General features: G+C 40.8%; 1 protein-coding gene across 1 annotated transcript; it reads left to right on the top strand.

Annotated features, from left to right (window-relative positions):
• The first annotated feature begins 297 nt into the window (after window positions 1-297).
• adad1 (adenosine deaminase domain containing 1 (testis-specific)) lies at window positions 298-8,303 on the top strand. Its single transcript, XM_062393180.1, has 13 exons — window positions 298-566; window positions 1,688-1,886; window positions 2,027-2,167; window positions 2,451-2,621; window positions 2,709-2,780; window positions 3,111-3,236; window positions 3,733-3,856; window positions 4,551-4,721; window positions 4,991-5,066; window positions 5,157-5,313; window positions 6,535-6,769; window positions 6,964-7,096; window positions 7,610-8,303. The coding sequence occupies exons 2-13, from the start codon at window positions 1,718-1,720 to the stop codon at window positions 7,721-7,723; spliced, it is 1,689 nt and encodes a 562-aa protein (XP_062249164.1). The 5' UTR covers window positions 298-566; window positions 1,688-1,717; the 3' UTR covers window positions 7,724-8,303.
• Window positions 8,304-15,294: the final 6,991 nt, after the last annotated feature.

Genomic DNA, 15,294 nt, shown 5'->3' with positions numbered 1-15,294 from the left:
TTAGATGATAGATAAAACTTCAAACTGTAAACGAAAACAAAAGTTTGAAGAAGCTTCAACTTTACTTTACTTGTATTAACGCAGACAATCAACTCTTAAATTGTAGTGATTTATAGTGTTAGCACCACATTCTACAGGTTTTTGTGACACAAGATGCAAACACACGGTTCCTGTTGTTATTGTTGTAGTATATATTTTATCTCCCACTGTGATTTTAAAGTGCTGGGCTGGGAAGTTGGCTTTTCCCCACATTGTTAAAGCAAGTGAACACGTCACTGGCTTCCACCTAAAAAGAGTCACGTTTGAAATCATCGAATAAAATGTTTATGATTATGACGAACGTTTGCTTAATATTCCAGAGGTAATAATTCAATCAGCACGGATCCCACTGCGAAGAAGAAGAAGATGAACTCACCGGTTAAAAGTTCATTCTTCACCACATACGCACCTGCTGCGGGAGAACTGACGAAGAAGAAGAGGAGGATGTAGAAGAAGAAGACGACGAAGAAGACGACGCAGAAGAAGAAGAGCTACAGCCGATTCGTCGACGTTGTACAATTTTCGCGGTGAGTTCTGAAAGTCTGCGCACGTGAAACGATGAATATGTAAGTTTTTACAACTTTCGTGCCCCCCCCCCCTTTTCGTCAACACTAACGCAGAATTAGAACCAGAACTTTACACGTCGCATCAATGACGTCAGATTGTTTTAGAGAAATCGTCGAGAGCGTGAAGTTGTGACGCAGTTGTTTCAGGAAGCGTTTTAACTTTAGCCCCGAGACACCGACAAGCTAGCTCCTGAGCTTCTCTTGATTCACACAGTAACACAACACGTGAACGTCACCATGATCAACAATGAGGGGGAATCTCTCTCACATCTTTTTTAAGGACTTCAAAATAGATATATATTTAATATGAGCCAAGTTATGAGAGATATCATTCAAAGTAGCCATCTTTCTCGTCGACTTTCTTATATTTAAAACATTGATATAATATTCCATTTCATTATACTCGTTAATGTCTTTGTGTGGAAATTATATTTAACTTATAACGGTTGTTTTTGGCCTATTCCACTCGAAGCACCTAAAAAACTAAATATCAATATTCAAACTGCGGCCTATGGATCACGTGACTTCATAAGCCCTAAGACATATTCAGAGCCTTTTTAATTTTGTATTCTCAGCCCGGGTCTAATGCAGTTTATTAGCTACACCTAGCTAGCACTAATTCAGATTCCATTATGGTTTAAATGTGCATTTTGTGTGTTTTTACAGGTGATTTAGCTTCATGGTCATTTCAGAGGCGAAACACCATGCGGTATCTAATAAATAAATATATCTTTCACCATATAAGTATCAAGAAGGGAAGGCAAAATAAACAAATCTGTAATAACGCTCATCCGCATCAAAAACCCCTTCCTCCATTGTGATCATACAGTTGAATCAGCACCACCCTGGAGTTTCAACACAAACTGAAAACAACTTTGTTTAAGAGAGGATGATGTCTTAGACTTGGTTTTAGCTCACTTAATAAATGAAACAACTGCGTATAATTGTTTTTAGACATTTTGATGAAGTTTGTTTTTATGTCATTATACCTAAACAAACAGAAAATCCCCCAGTACTGTTTTCACAACTCTCTGGCCTTTTGTGATAAATGTGCATCAAGACGCTCTTTCTTCTTCAATTAGTTAATCCAGCCAATCGCCAAAGCCTCCGGGATGTTTCCATCTAGTGACTCCGAAGACTGTTGGGCTAAACTTCTCATGAAGAACTTGCCCGTGACACCGGGACAGACCGAAGCATACAAATATCCGTCTGCTCCGTTGACCTCGAAAGGTCCGAGCAAACATATCAATGACCAACAAGGGAAAAAATCATTCACAACTGGTAAGTCTCAGAGAGAATTTCAATCCAGCTAATAACTCCCAAATTGCTTCCATCTTCCCATTGACCTTTTTATATTGTTTTGACTAAATTGATCAAACTATACCATATTTCTACCCGTTTTCCTTCTTTCCCCAAATAAGCTTATCGTCTCAAGCCGACGGTATCGCCTCAAATGCTGATTGGCAGATACATGCAAGGTGAGACGCACGCCGTGAGCCTGCTCCATGAGCTCGCAATGACTTTGCAGTTCCACCTGGAAATGAAAGAAACGGTGACGACAGGTAAATCTCCCTCAACATTTGGGATAACCCTGAACTGGGTGGAAAGATGCCATATTGGTGCAGATCCAGGATTTTAGTTTTGTCACTTACTTTAAAATTGTGAGATTCAAAACTTCAATATCCTCGACTTATCCAAGAATAATTCACAATCCATAAAGTGTGTAGAATTTGGTGGAGATCCAATAATATGATTTTATCTGGATGTACTTTACTGGCTGCACATTTTGACATGGTTCATCCAAAACACTGATCCACATCCAGAACTGAGGATTTTTTTTCTCAGGCAACATCCCGGGGCTCTACTTTGCCTTTTGTGCGGTGATTGATGGCGTCGAGTACAAGACCGGCATGGGAACAACCAAGAAGGATGCCAAGCTGAAGGCAGCAGAGTTGGCTTTGGAGGATCTGCTGCCCACCCTGGGAAGTGTGGAGTCTGGTCTTCCTGAGGCCTCAGGTCTGTGTCCGATACCTGAATAATGGAGAGACGCTAGTACTCGAAACAGTAATCATCTATATAATTTAACAGCTACTCTTTCCTCAGATGCCCCTCCACTCCTCCCAGTAAGAGAGGAGCCCTCAATCTCCGATGTGTATCCCTCTAGAGCCAATCATGGTAACTTGGTTTCTAAACAGCATTGTGACACTGCCCTACACCCTAATTTAAAGTCTTTAAATCATAAGCACATTTTGCACATGACAGATTTTATTCTGTTCGCTCAGTATCACTCTCCATTAAAACATCTAAGCGTCTCGGTAGAGCATGCAGGAGGGGACTGAATGGACAACATCTGGAAAATGTCTGGAGCAACTGACAGTTCCTCCAGAAGAGTTCCGGGAAATCACTGGACACATCTCTCTCTACGGGTCTTTCTCATTCTTGTCTGTCATGAAATCAAATCCTGCTGATTTAGTGTTTTCTTCCTCATCTCTTCTTGCTCCTCAGAAAATAGGAGTTCTGTCAACCTGCAGCTCCCTCAGGCCGTCAGGGATCAGTTCACTCAACTGATGAGCAACCACCTGGAGTTCTCTGCGTGCGCTGGCACCACGGCAGCGTTTATCGTCCAGACTCGTAAGTGAGCTCAGCGTCACTGTTTGTGTTTGGCGTCGTGAAGCCAGATAACTGAGAGGGCTTCTGGGTGTTTTTTAACTTCCTAGTACAGGTGTTTCCTGTTTGCTGGCTTGAGTGTAATAAAACACAAGAAACTGTTGACATGTTGGGAAGTCCTAGATTTACTCACCACACCCCAGTTTGTAACACAGCCTCAAACGTTACACTATGGTTAGAACAAAGCCTCTCTGACACAGTCCCTGCTGAATTTTGAAGGATTTATGCAAACGTTGATTTAAATATATACACAAACACAATAATTAATACAAGACAAGAAACAACACTTGGGCTTTCATGCTTCATAACTCAGAAACTTGGCTCCACAGTACTGTATGACCAAAAACAGAAATACAAAAATAAAGTTGAGGAGATGCCGTCTGTTAAATATTTGTTGTCGCTATGAACTGAGTGTTATATACACACACAACTTGTCCTCACTTTCTTTTCTCCTTTTCAGCCAGCGGGTGTGAGGTGGTCGCTCTCGGCACCGGGAACTTCAACACCAAAGAGAGCGGCTCATCCAGTGGACGGATCTTACACGACTCGCATGCTGTCGTCACCGCCAGGAGGTCTCTCATGAGGTCAGCCGCAAACAGAATCCTGTCCTTGCATCAGAATTTTTTATTTGATTTCTGAGCAAATGTACTTTACTCATTGTGCCACCGTAATTTTGCATAAAAAAGAATTAGCTAGGAGGTGGTTTCATTTAATTCACTTGTTCAGCCAGTATCTCGCTTAAAAAAAACCAATCTGCTCAGATTTCACTCGTATACATTCATTATTTTGAATATATCAATACATGCATATCGATAAGAATATAGTTTCTGTACGTTGAACACTAGGGGGCGATGTCAAAATGCGTGGCGGCATTACGGACACAAAAAAAAGAAAAATCAAGAAGCGCAATATGATAATGAACAACCTTTACCTTTTTATAAACAGTCTTGTACATAATAGATCACTTAACTATTTAAATAACCATTTCATCAATGTCTCCCCAAATATCAATATTGCATAACTCCATTAACACTTCCTGTGCTGCTGTTTGTGAAATGTGGTCACATCAATGCACTTTTTTTGAATGTGCACTTCTCGGCAGTGGTGTAGGTGTTTGTTTACACACTCGCAGACCACAGGAGGCCACAGACTCTCTTCTCTCACAGTGGGTGACTTTCCTGTTGTTGTCGTTGAGCTGACCCCTGGTGCTCTGTTAGACACTGTGTGTATTTCAGATGTAGCCTGCACAACGAGCCTGTTCTCATTCTGTGTTGTCAGGTTTCTGTACCGGCACCTGCTGATGTTCTTCAGCAAAACAGCCAATCTGACGGAGAAGTCTGTCTTTGAGCAGAACGGCAGCAGCGGCCTCCTCAGCCTGAAGAGCGGCATCAGCCTTCACCTTTATGTGAATCAACTGCCGAAGGGGGCGGCTCAGATCCCTTCCAGGCTGTTAGTATTTGTGATTATAGTAATGAGTAGAACCAAATACTAGAAACGAGGTTCTACTGAGTCATTCTAGGTTGCATTTCTTTATTTACCCATTATTAACAAGTGTAAGTGAGTGAAACACATCTTGCATCACAAACTACTGATAAAGATAACATATCTGTCCTCGAGCTATACTTGTGTATCAGCAGTCAGGTTGGAAATTTAAAATCTGGGTAAATTTGCATGAATATTAATAAACTTTTTGGAATCTGCTTTGTGTTTTATCTCAGGCGTCTGAACCCCCTCTCCGTTTCGGCGTGGCAGGCCAACAACGAGATCAGCCTGCACCTGTCCGTGGAGGGCAAGGTGATGTACCGTCACGCCTGTCATCTGCAGGATTTGTTAAATGTGTCTGTTGATGCTTGATTCATCTTTTGGGGCTTTGTTTTTTCAAAGGTGTTCTCAGTTTTCTCATCGTCCTTCGACCACTCTCCCTCCACTGCGGTCAGCATGTCCACCACAGACAAGATCACTCAGTGGCAGGTGCTCGGATACCAGGGAGCCCTGCTCAGCCACTTCCTCGAACCTGTCTACGTCCAGAGCATCCTCATAGGCAAGTGAACAAGTCATCACCAATTAACTATTAGGGGTTGTCCACTGCACAGTGATAGAGAGAGAACCATCATTCTCAAATTCTGTGCCACATTTTCCTGTGAAGCAAGTGGAACATCAGAATCAGTCCAAGGTGGTGTTGGGCGAGATGGTAAAGCTCGACCAGACCTTGTACAGGGTTACTACGGTCATGAAAAACCTGGAAAAGTCATGGAATTGTTAAACGGTTATTTCTAATCATGGACATTTGTTATATTCATATTTTTATGTTGTTAATTTATGCTGAGTTTGAAATCATTCATATGCTTTTAAAAGAAATACGCTCACAATATAAGCAGGCATATGCTCTCATACTAAGTGAAAAATTTGGTGGGGAAGCAGGTGGGAAAACGCACTATGCCAGGGAAGTGTAGATTTAACCATGCTCGGCTTCAAATAGAAAAGTACATATCATGGGTTACAGCAGACAAAGACCTCAATCAAACTATTGTTTCTCATTTGTGTCATTTAAGGTATACTGTATGCTTTGAAATTCTCATTGTTAGCTTAAATACTACATTTTGATTTCACAAAATGTTTGGTTGTGGAAATTTGGTTTAAAGTTATTGAAAAGTCATGGAAAAGTCGTGGAAATCCAATTGGTTAAATTGCGTATGAACCCTGCTTGTAGTGGAATGTGACTTCTTGATTTGTGCTGGTTACTGCACCAGTCAGCCGACAAAATCCCCGACATTAAAGTGATCTGAAAGAAAATAATGAAGTGTGAAACGTACCCTACTCAAGTTTCCATGTTTGGTTTTAAGAAAAGAATCTTTTTTTTCTGTCTGACTGTGTCCTTTTCTCTTTTCATGATCACAATGACTTTATGACCCACATTTGGCCTCGAGAGAGGGAAACTCCAGAGCCCGGCTTATGGGATGTGTGTGACGATGTAGAACCTCTTCATGAATCACTTTTATTAAAAAAAAAAAGAAAAGTTTATTATATTATGTAAAACCATCAAATCCAGTGATACAAGGTTCTTCACAAAATATGACGCAAAGATTGGAAATCATAGAAAAGCCAGATTAGATACTCAATAAAAATTGTATTTACAGGTGAATTTTTTAACCGTCCTTGATTCCTTTATCTAGAGTAAATGTTTTTCAATCCTCACGTTGTAGAAAGAAAATCGAGCGTAACCACATTTGTACAAATATACAAAATGTCCACATCTCTTCAGGTGATTCCTGCTGCAGGGATATCCGTGGCATGGAGATGTCAGTGAGCCAGCGTGTGGAGGGGATCACCTCTCAGCTGCCCATGTTCTACTGCATGATGAGGCCCCACATCAGCCTGGCTCCCTCCGTGGCTACTGACAGCAACGACGGCGGTCAGTTGACCTACGGTATCAACTGGAGCGAGGGGGACGGCTCCCTGGAGGTCGTGGACGGTCTGCAGGGCAAGACCATAGAGGAGTAAGGCTGACCGAACAGGAAGTGGGCCTTACAGAGTCAGAATGTGACCACGCTGTTTTTACCTACAGCTCGCAGGCACATACGTTGGCCGCCAATTCGTATTTTGCAGCACTTTTTAATTGTCAAACTGGACATTTTTGTGTGTGGATCGAGATTTTCATCACAGCTAATTCCTTTAACTCCCCCGTTTCTAGTTCTCCCTTCAAGAGTGGATCTGCTCTGGCAAGTCGTCTGTGCAAAGCCGCGATGCTGCACCGCTTCAAGCTGGTGGCCATAGAAGCCCAGAGACAGGACCTGCTGGCCACAAGCTCCTACAGGGAAGCCAAGGTAACGTCAATAGCCCCCCCCACCAACACACACACCCACACACACACACATGCATCATAACCAAAGTAACAAATTAGTCTCAGGATCAACATGCAGTAGTTTGACCCTTTTTAATGAATTAACACACGTTGTATTTGGTGTGATTGGCACCATCGTTCATAGTTGCAAATATAGACCGTATGTAAAGATGGAAAACATAAGAGCTTACCCCCCCTAGTGGACGGCTGAAGTATTGGCCACAAAGCCGCCTCCTCCATGTTAACAGATGGTGACACTGAGAAAAATCTAAATAGACGTTTCTGTCATTTGCGTAGACTTTGCAGCAGCATCTGTATCCGAGATATTTTAGCTTCATTTTTGTACAAACGGGAGGAAGAGGAGCCGCGTCATCCATCAAACTATATACGATGTATATGCTGTTGTTTTTTTTTCGTAACTTAACCAGCACGTACCACATCCTGTGCAAGGATTCCTTTTAATTAAATTACCTCTATTGTTATTTTGTCGCTGAAGAGGATGGCGAAGCCGTACCAGGAGGCAAAGACCATGCTGAGGACGTACCTGTCGCAGCAGGGCTTCGGGTCCTGGCTGGTCAAACTATCGGTTGAGGAGAATTTCAGCATGTAGATAAAAAATCTACCGTCTGGAAGTGACAAACTAAGTTCTGTTTTCTAACATACTAACTGTAGGACTTGACCATTTTGATAAGATGTTTTCTTTGAGGTTTCCAAAGGGATTAAAGTAAATCCCTCTCCGTGTTAAAGCAGTTTAGATTTCCCTATGAGGAATACACAAGTTGTTCATTTGGATAAAATAACCAACTTGTGTTGCAGCTCTGCTACGAGCCTTTACAACTGTAACAGTTCTGCTTAGTTGATCGTACATTTATCTTAGTTTTTTCTACATATACATATAATGTATATTTGCATTATTTTCAATTATTTTACTGTTAAAAATAGTATTTTTCGCTGCTGTGTGTAATAGAAAATTACCTTTTTACTTTTGAACTGCACCTTTTGCATTATAAAACTAAAAGTATTACAAGTTATGTTGTTTCATAAAAGACCAGAGTTGGGGTTAAGTTAAGTTTTGTGTTTTTAATGATTTGTTTTGTTTTTTCTTTCACATTAAGTGGTTAGATTTACAACACTTTACATTCTGTATGTGACAAGAAGCTCTGCACAAGAATACAAATAAAAACAAGTCATCTCCAATTTAAAAGTTGTTTATTTTTGGATCTGAAATTACACCTATATAATTCAAGGTATATGTCCCTAAGACTTTAGACACAAACTGAAGTTTAAATAGATCAGACATGTCAGCGTGATGTCACACAGTATAGAGAAACATTAACTTGTGCAAACAATAAGATTAGAGACACAATCTACAGGTTATTTTGATGAAACCTTTCACGAATCTAATCTAATAAATCTTGAAGGCCCTGTTTGTGGCTCGCCTGTCTCAAACGATGCCTCCTATCAGCTTCGTGTGTGTTGTTACGTTCAACCTTTACACAACTAGCCGGGCCTGGTGAACCACGTAAGCCTGATAATAGCAATCGGTTACAGGAAGTGCTGATTCGGCCTCTGTTTTCGGGTGAAACTCTCGTATGAAGTGACCACCGCCGATACACAACAACCCCTATGTTGATTCACGCTGTTGATTTGCCTCACTCTGTTGTAACATAAACACACATACAGGAAATGCATCGGTTTCCTGTGTTTGAAACCCAGCAGTTGATTTACTCTTTAAGTGTTGAGCCGCCTTGTGAATGGAGTTCTCTTCCATTAGAACGGATTTTCCAGTGCATGTAGGGAACTGATGGTTTCCAGGGATCAAGCCTGTCAGCTGTGGGTACAACTCCACGTCTCATACTTACTATCCTGTTGCTTTAATATCATTTTGCAGTTTACAGAAATTCTTAATTTAATCTTTGACTGTTTATAATGATATGATCCGTTATGTTTTGACATAGATGCTCCTCTCTCAAAGTTCTTTAAATGCTGATGCAGAGGGGAAAGGTTCGAGGCAGCTCTCGGACATTCATGTTGGGTATTAACATCCTGGCTAGTTCTGAGTGTTCAATACGTTGTTAATTGCTGTTTTGTGTTGTTTTTCTATAATACAGTGCTTTTATTGTTTAATCATATTCAAGCATGCATATTTTGCATAGGTGACTCATTTTACTAGTATTTATAACTGAACGATGTTAAACCTACTATTTCAGTGCCTTACACAGAAGCAATGTGTAGATGATATGTGCAAAGGTTGTGTTTTTTCAGTCACTGAGGTGATACTAGTAAGTTTGGAGATAAACAGGATATGCAACTCTCTTGATGTGGTTAAACAGTGAATTTGAGACCCAAGCTCTTTTAAGGCTCTAGCACCTTCACTGCGGTGCTGTGTGAAATAATTACTGCGTTCTCGTAAATCATGGCCGCATTAAGAAGCCAGCGACTTTCTATTTCTACATATACAACATATACAGGATTATGTTGACAAATCAATCTTTCAAATGTGGCAAGATTCAGATTGACATAAATCAGCATTCACAGATTTTATTTTATTACAGTTGTTTTGAGATATATTAGGCAACTACTATTTAAAAAAAACTCTTTACATTACAAGGGGAAGGATCATAAAGCTGCAGAAGTGTTTTCCCATTTTCTCCCATTGGCAGTATTCCTGACTTAAGATTACACTTCAACTAGAAGGGCAAATCTGAAAATCTAAGTGTTAACGATGAACCTGCCCCCAGAAAAACGTTGGCATTTCTCTAACATCCTATACCTGTCTCTCAGACTCTGGGGAACGGGAAATCTACGTTTATGTGCGTGTCCAGGTAAAATACATTTTGTGGGAACTGCTGCAGAAAAAGTGAAACACAATTTCCTCGATCTGCCGCCTGATCTGGAACCCATCACACGTAGGTGATTGGTTCTTCCCTGACGCGCACACACACACACACACACACTAGCACAGCGCCCTTCCACCAAGATGTGTGGTTATCTGTCCAGTAGTTTTTTTGTTAACAACCAAATAAACTTAAATTAAATCATAAGCTCCATGCAGAGATAATAAAGTGAATAAATAAGACCTGGATTTGCACCGGAATTGAACTGGTTCTCTTCCGGCTGAAGCCCGACCGCTCCATCCAGTTTGGTGATCTGCAAATAGTCACAAATAAGAGCGTGGACTAGGGGATAGAGCGGGTGTTCTGCAACAAGAAGGTTGCCGGTTCGAAATCCCACTCTTTTCCATCTGCATTGCCAAGTGTCCTTGGCAAGATACTGAACCCGTAAATGGCCCCTCATAAATGTTGAGTGTACTAAAAATGTAATTCGCTTTGGACAAAAGCGTCAGCCAAATGACATGTAACATGTTACTAGTGAAAACCTCCATGGTGGAGATCACTGGCCTTCAACTTTCCCTTTTGGCCCGTAGAGCTAATCATGGTGGGACTGTACAGATTATTTTTTTCTTCTTGTATGACTTGACAGTGAGATCACCATGACTTCATGTTCCACTCAGGCTCCGTGTGGAGGGCTCGACTCGTTCATCTGCCCCAGCATTGAGGAAGTTCTGCCTCCTACAGAGGCCACTCACTTTCCCCCCACATTAATTACCTTACTACTCAGGTTCAGAGGGGAACTGTATATTTAAGAAAAACTTACTGAGAAAAAAATTCTCATCTAGAAGGAAGTTAAAATTACAAAGAATTAAAAAGGATAAAGTATTCAAAATAAGTAAAGTGTATGAAGAGTAAATGCAAGAAGAAAGGGAACAACACAATGGAAATAGGTTTTATGTTTGTTTAATATATATTCGTCCATTTCTGCAATGGCAGCACTCAAACATTCATTAAGTTATACATTCAGGCCTATAGCACCAACACACAGCATATTAAATTAACAATAAATAATAAGATATTCAGAGCTGAACTCAAGCTTATGTCACATAACATTCTCATTTAAAACAAAACAAGAACTTTCACAGCAGTTCCGTGGAACAATTATAACAATATTTTTTTTGTTGCAATAAATGTTAATATTTTAAATAAAACTCAAATTATTCAATATGAATAGTTGGTTTCAAATGCAAATATTGTCGAGCAGTGTTCAACATAATAAATAGTACCAAGATGTACCTGAGGTCATCCCACATCACACGTGTAGATACTCAGATACTTTGACTTCTGACTTCAGAGTCAGTGGCTTCCTGGTCGTCCCAGAGATGAGTTTGAGTTCCTTATCTGCAGGAGACGTTCTCCGTGCAGCTGATGGAGAAGCTGTGTGTCTCATTGGGCTGGAGCTGACGCGTCCTGCTGAAGTAGAGATTCCACTTTGTTTAGAAACTCGCCAAAATGCTTCTGCGGCCATCTCTCACATCCACACCCTGCGGGGGTCGTCGGTGCCTGGGGGGGGGGGGGGAACAGCCGTTCAGTTTAGTCCATTTGAGCAAATTTCAGTTTTTTATTTATTTGTTTGCATCTCTACATAAATACTTACAGGATGTTTTGTTTTGCGCATGAGTTCGAAGAACTCGAGCGCTTGGTCTACGTATTTATTGTTGTCGGTACATTCCGCCTTGACTGTCCCCTCCAGTTCTTTCTCGACGCATTCCAGTGCTGTGGCCATGCATTCAGACTGCGATGGAGAGAGAGAGAGAGAGAAGGACAGAGAGATGTTTTAACTTTCTTTTTGCCGAGCGGACTGAGGCTCTGTGCAGAGAAGTCGGCAAAAAGAAGCTGTCACAACTCTCTAAACACCTGACTAGCTCATTTCCTGTAGTAGAGGACCTTCACATGTGGTTTATAAAAGCTCAACTTGAAAACCCTGAAGCTTCAGCTTTGATGCTGCGGAAAAAAACGAACGTGGCTTTTCTCTTTTTTTTTTCTCTCTTTTTTTTTTTTGTTGGTTCTGACCTAATATTCACAAACGCACCAGTCGTTATTACCCACTTTACTACATTACATGCATAATGTTATTCTATTGTATCTATGATTGTAATATTGCATTTTAAATAACTGCGTATCTTATTTCTCTACAAAAGAAAATAGATCCTTACCATCACATCTGTTGGAGCGTAGAATCTAGATTCAGAATCCTGTAAGAGCAGAAGAGAACATTAGTGTCTCAAGCAACAAGTAGAAACTTGACAAATATTTGCCGTTTGGCTTGAAATGACCTACACATGTGACGTAACGCCTCATCAGAGGGATACTGGAGTCCTCCAAGGGGATTGGGTTGGCTTGCAGGCAAATAAAGAGAGTAGCGATCCAAAAGGAAATCCTGATAAAGTGCTCCATGTTCAGCTTCAGGGCTCGTCAGTGTGATAAGCAAGTTGTTTAGTGGAGGTGCTGTGTTGGTATACTTGTGCTCTGGCCTGCATTTGGATTTATATACTGTAGCTGTGGAAAAGGTGGGCTGAATTAGTTGTGTATCACCTAATGCACGCAGCATTGTTTTTCCTTTAAGATGACTCATTTGGTTTTACTTCAGCGTGGTGAAATCCCTCCAGTGGCCTGCTGTGGCAACACGATGCACCTGCAGCCTCTTGTGAAAGTAGGTTGACTGCCCTGGGTTCGGAGTGGAGGGGTTTTCTTGCTTTCTCTGTTTGATCTGTGGTGGAATTGCCATCATTTTTTTTTTTTTTCACAAAACATCAAAATCTTAACACCTTTTATCTGCAACTTCTCAAATAGTGAAGGGAGGAGAATAATTGGCAGGGAGCTCTTGCACTTTGACGACTTTTGTTATTGATTAGAAATCAGTTTTTAAAAGCTTTTTATAGTTTTTCCAAGTTTATTTTGAAAAACCGCCCTGCAAGTAAGCAATGAAAAAATCTATAGAGAAATATTTATTGGAACCTAACTTCTGGAACTAGAGCTGTTCTTAAAGTGCCCTGTAGAAACCTTTACATATATTGTGTATATGAACATGTCAAAATATACAATTCACAAAATGTAAATGTGTAAAGTCTACAAACTTATCTGAACCCATCTAACACACCTGTTTGTAATTTACCATGACCATGATCAGTGGTTAATATTCACAGCAGTGCTCTTAGCGTGAAGGTCTGAAAGCCCACAGGGGGAATTTCACAATGAGACAAACATCTGCCTGAAACATATGTATCAGTGTAAAAGTGCGTTTGTTCAAGATTATCATTTGTAGACATTCAGATGTGGATATTGTCCAAACCCTGCAAGGAAGTTTAAGTGCAATAAGAGTTGTGTGATGCATCATTTTGTGTTGCTTATTTATTCAGTCACTGCTTGTAGTGGTTATCTCTCCACACGATCCATATTCTCATGTGTGGGCGTGTTCCCAACGCCTCTGCCTTGTTTCCAGTGTTCCGGCCGCACCCACTGTCCCCGTTCCCCGGGGACTGGTCTGTGCGTGAAACGTTCCCTTTACCTGAACAACCGTTTGTGTGGTGAGGCCTATTTTTTATATATATATTTAAAGGAATACTCACCTTCTTGTACTCGTCATACTCAGTGGTTTCATTATTCGTAACTACAGACTGTAGATAAAAGAAAAAGAAGAATTGATCTCTGCTTCCTTCTTCCATCCGGAAATGACGCCGTCAAGCATCAAATCACAAACTAAGTGTCACTTAGTGGAGGATATGCCCCAGAAAAAACATGTGGATACACTCAGCTCCTTAGATAAGCCGATGTTTTTATAAATATTTCCTGGGAACTCAACAAAAAATGCCACATTTTGCAGTGAAGCGAAGACCCTGGATCTGCCCCCTGATCTGGATCCACACCAATGTTAAATGAAGTCTTCCATGACCCAAACTGCATCCTTCCACCATGTTTCGGGGAAATCGTCCGGTACTTTTTTTTTTGCCGCTATCCTGTGAACCAGCAAAGGAACAAGTGCAGAAGGAGACCAGTCCACACTGAGAAAGACGAGGGACAACTTCCATTTGTTTTGCACATAAAAAGTTAAGAATTGTCCTGGCTCTTGTACGAGAAACTTTAAAAAACCAGTTTTGACATGTCGAAGGGACTCTGTGGTGCGTCCTGGAGCTCAAGGCTCAAACTGGGTTAACTGGCTTTTGGGTATTTCCCCCTGTTCCAACACTGCGATGATACCAAGGGTTATTTTTAGAAAGCAGTAAGTTTCTCATGAGCAGGAAAATGTATTCACACTTGAAGACAAAAATCCTGAGTCACAGTTGCAATACTTAAAATGTTTATTAGCGAAAAAATTTCACATATCACGTACATCAATTTCTTGGTTGATAAATACATAAATATATATATATATAAATATAATATATAGCTTGAGAACTATGTCCAGTTTTCTTTTTTTCTACTGTTACTTAGAGACGTCATCCCATGTTACTGCAGTGTGTTAAAATGTTAAATAATGATAAAGTAGAGGAAACATCTGCGTGGTCGCTGAGGGGATGTTAACATCTGCCCTGATGGTCACTGTTGACTTGTTCAGCAAAAGTTTTGATGTCTTTCACGAAGTCTGCGAATGGCTTGTTCTCCCACTGGCAGTCCGGCGACTCGACCTAAGGAGGAGAGGAGAGGAGGCCGGGTTTAATATCGGCTCACGTATTGTCTGTCGAGGAACTTGCAACTGCTTCATTCATAACACTCACAGGTCGCGCTGGTGATTCGGTGGTCTGCGGCAGAGCCTCGGTGGTGGTCTGCTGCAGAGCCTCGGTGGTGGTCTGCTGCAGAGCCTCGGTGGTGGTCTGCTGCAGAGCCTCGGTGGTGGCCTGCTGCAGAGCCTCGGCGGTGTCGCCGATTCTCCACAGTTGACCCGTGCAGTTGTTCACACTGTGAAGTCCGTCCTGGAAACACTTCAGTGCAGCAGCGTAGCAGTGTTTCTGAAAGAGACACAACAATACTTAGAATGATGAAAAGCAACAAAAGACAAAGAAGTGTTGAAGATAGTGGATGCTGTTGTAATTGCTCAATTCACTGTCGGATTAGACCTGGGCAATAAAACGATATTCAAAATCATTGCAATATAACAAAAGTCCAATATATATTGATGATAAATCTTATTTGCATTCAGTAAAATTTCTTTAAATGAAATAAAGTGACATTTAATTTAATAATTTGATTTACATGAAAATGTATCTTGATATATAATTTGTCATCCTTTAAAATATATGAAACAATATCATTTAAGATCTTATCTCGTGAAGCTATTGTTTAAACAAAG

Source organism: Platichthys flesus, chromosome 8 (assembly GCF_949316205.1).
Source record: "Platichthys flesus chromosome 8, fPlaFle2.1, whole genome shotgun sequence".
Lineage (NCBI taxonomy): Eukaryota > Metazoa > Chordata > Actinopteri > Pleuronectiformes > Pleuronectidae > Platichthys > Platichthys flesus.
The sequence above is the reverse complement of the archived record's forward strand: the minus strand, read 5'-3'. Positions and strand labels throughout refer to the sequence as shown.

Coding starts and splice junctions, on each gene's coding strand:
- adad1 (XM_062393180.1), top strand. CDS start 1,718: ATGTTTCCATCTAGTGACTCCGAAGACTGTTGGGCTAAACTTCTCATG. Junction 2,168..2,450: donor GAAAGAAACGGTGACGACAG/GTAAATCTCCCT, acceptor TTTTTTTCTCAG/GCAACATCCCGGGGCTCTAC. Junction 2,622..2,708: donor TGGTCTTCCTGAGGCCTCAG/GTCTGTGTCCGA, acceptor CTCTTTCCTCAG/ATGCCCCTCCACTCCTCCCA.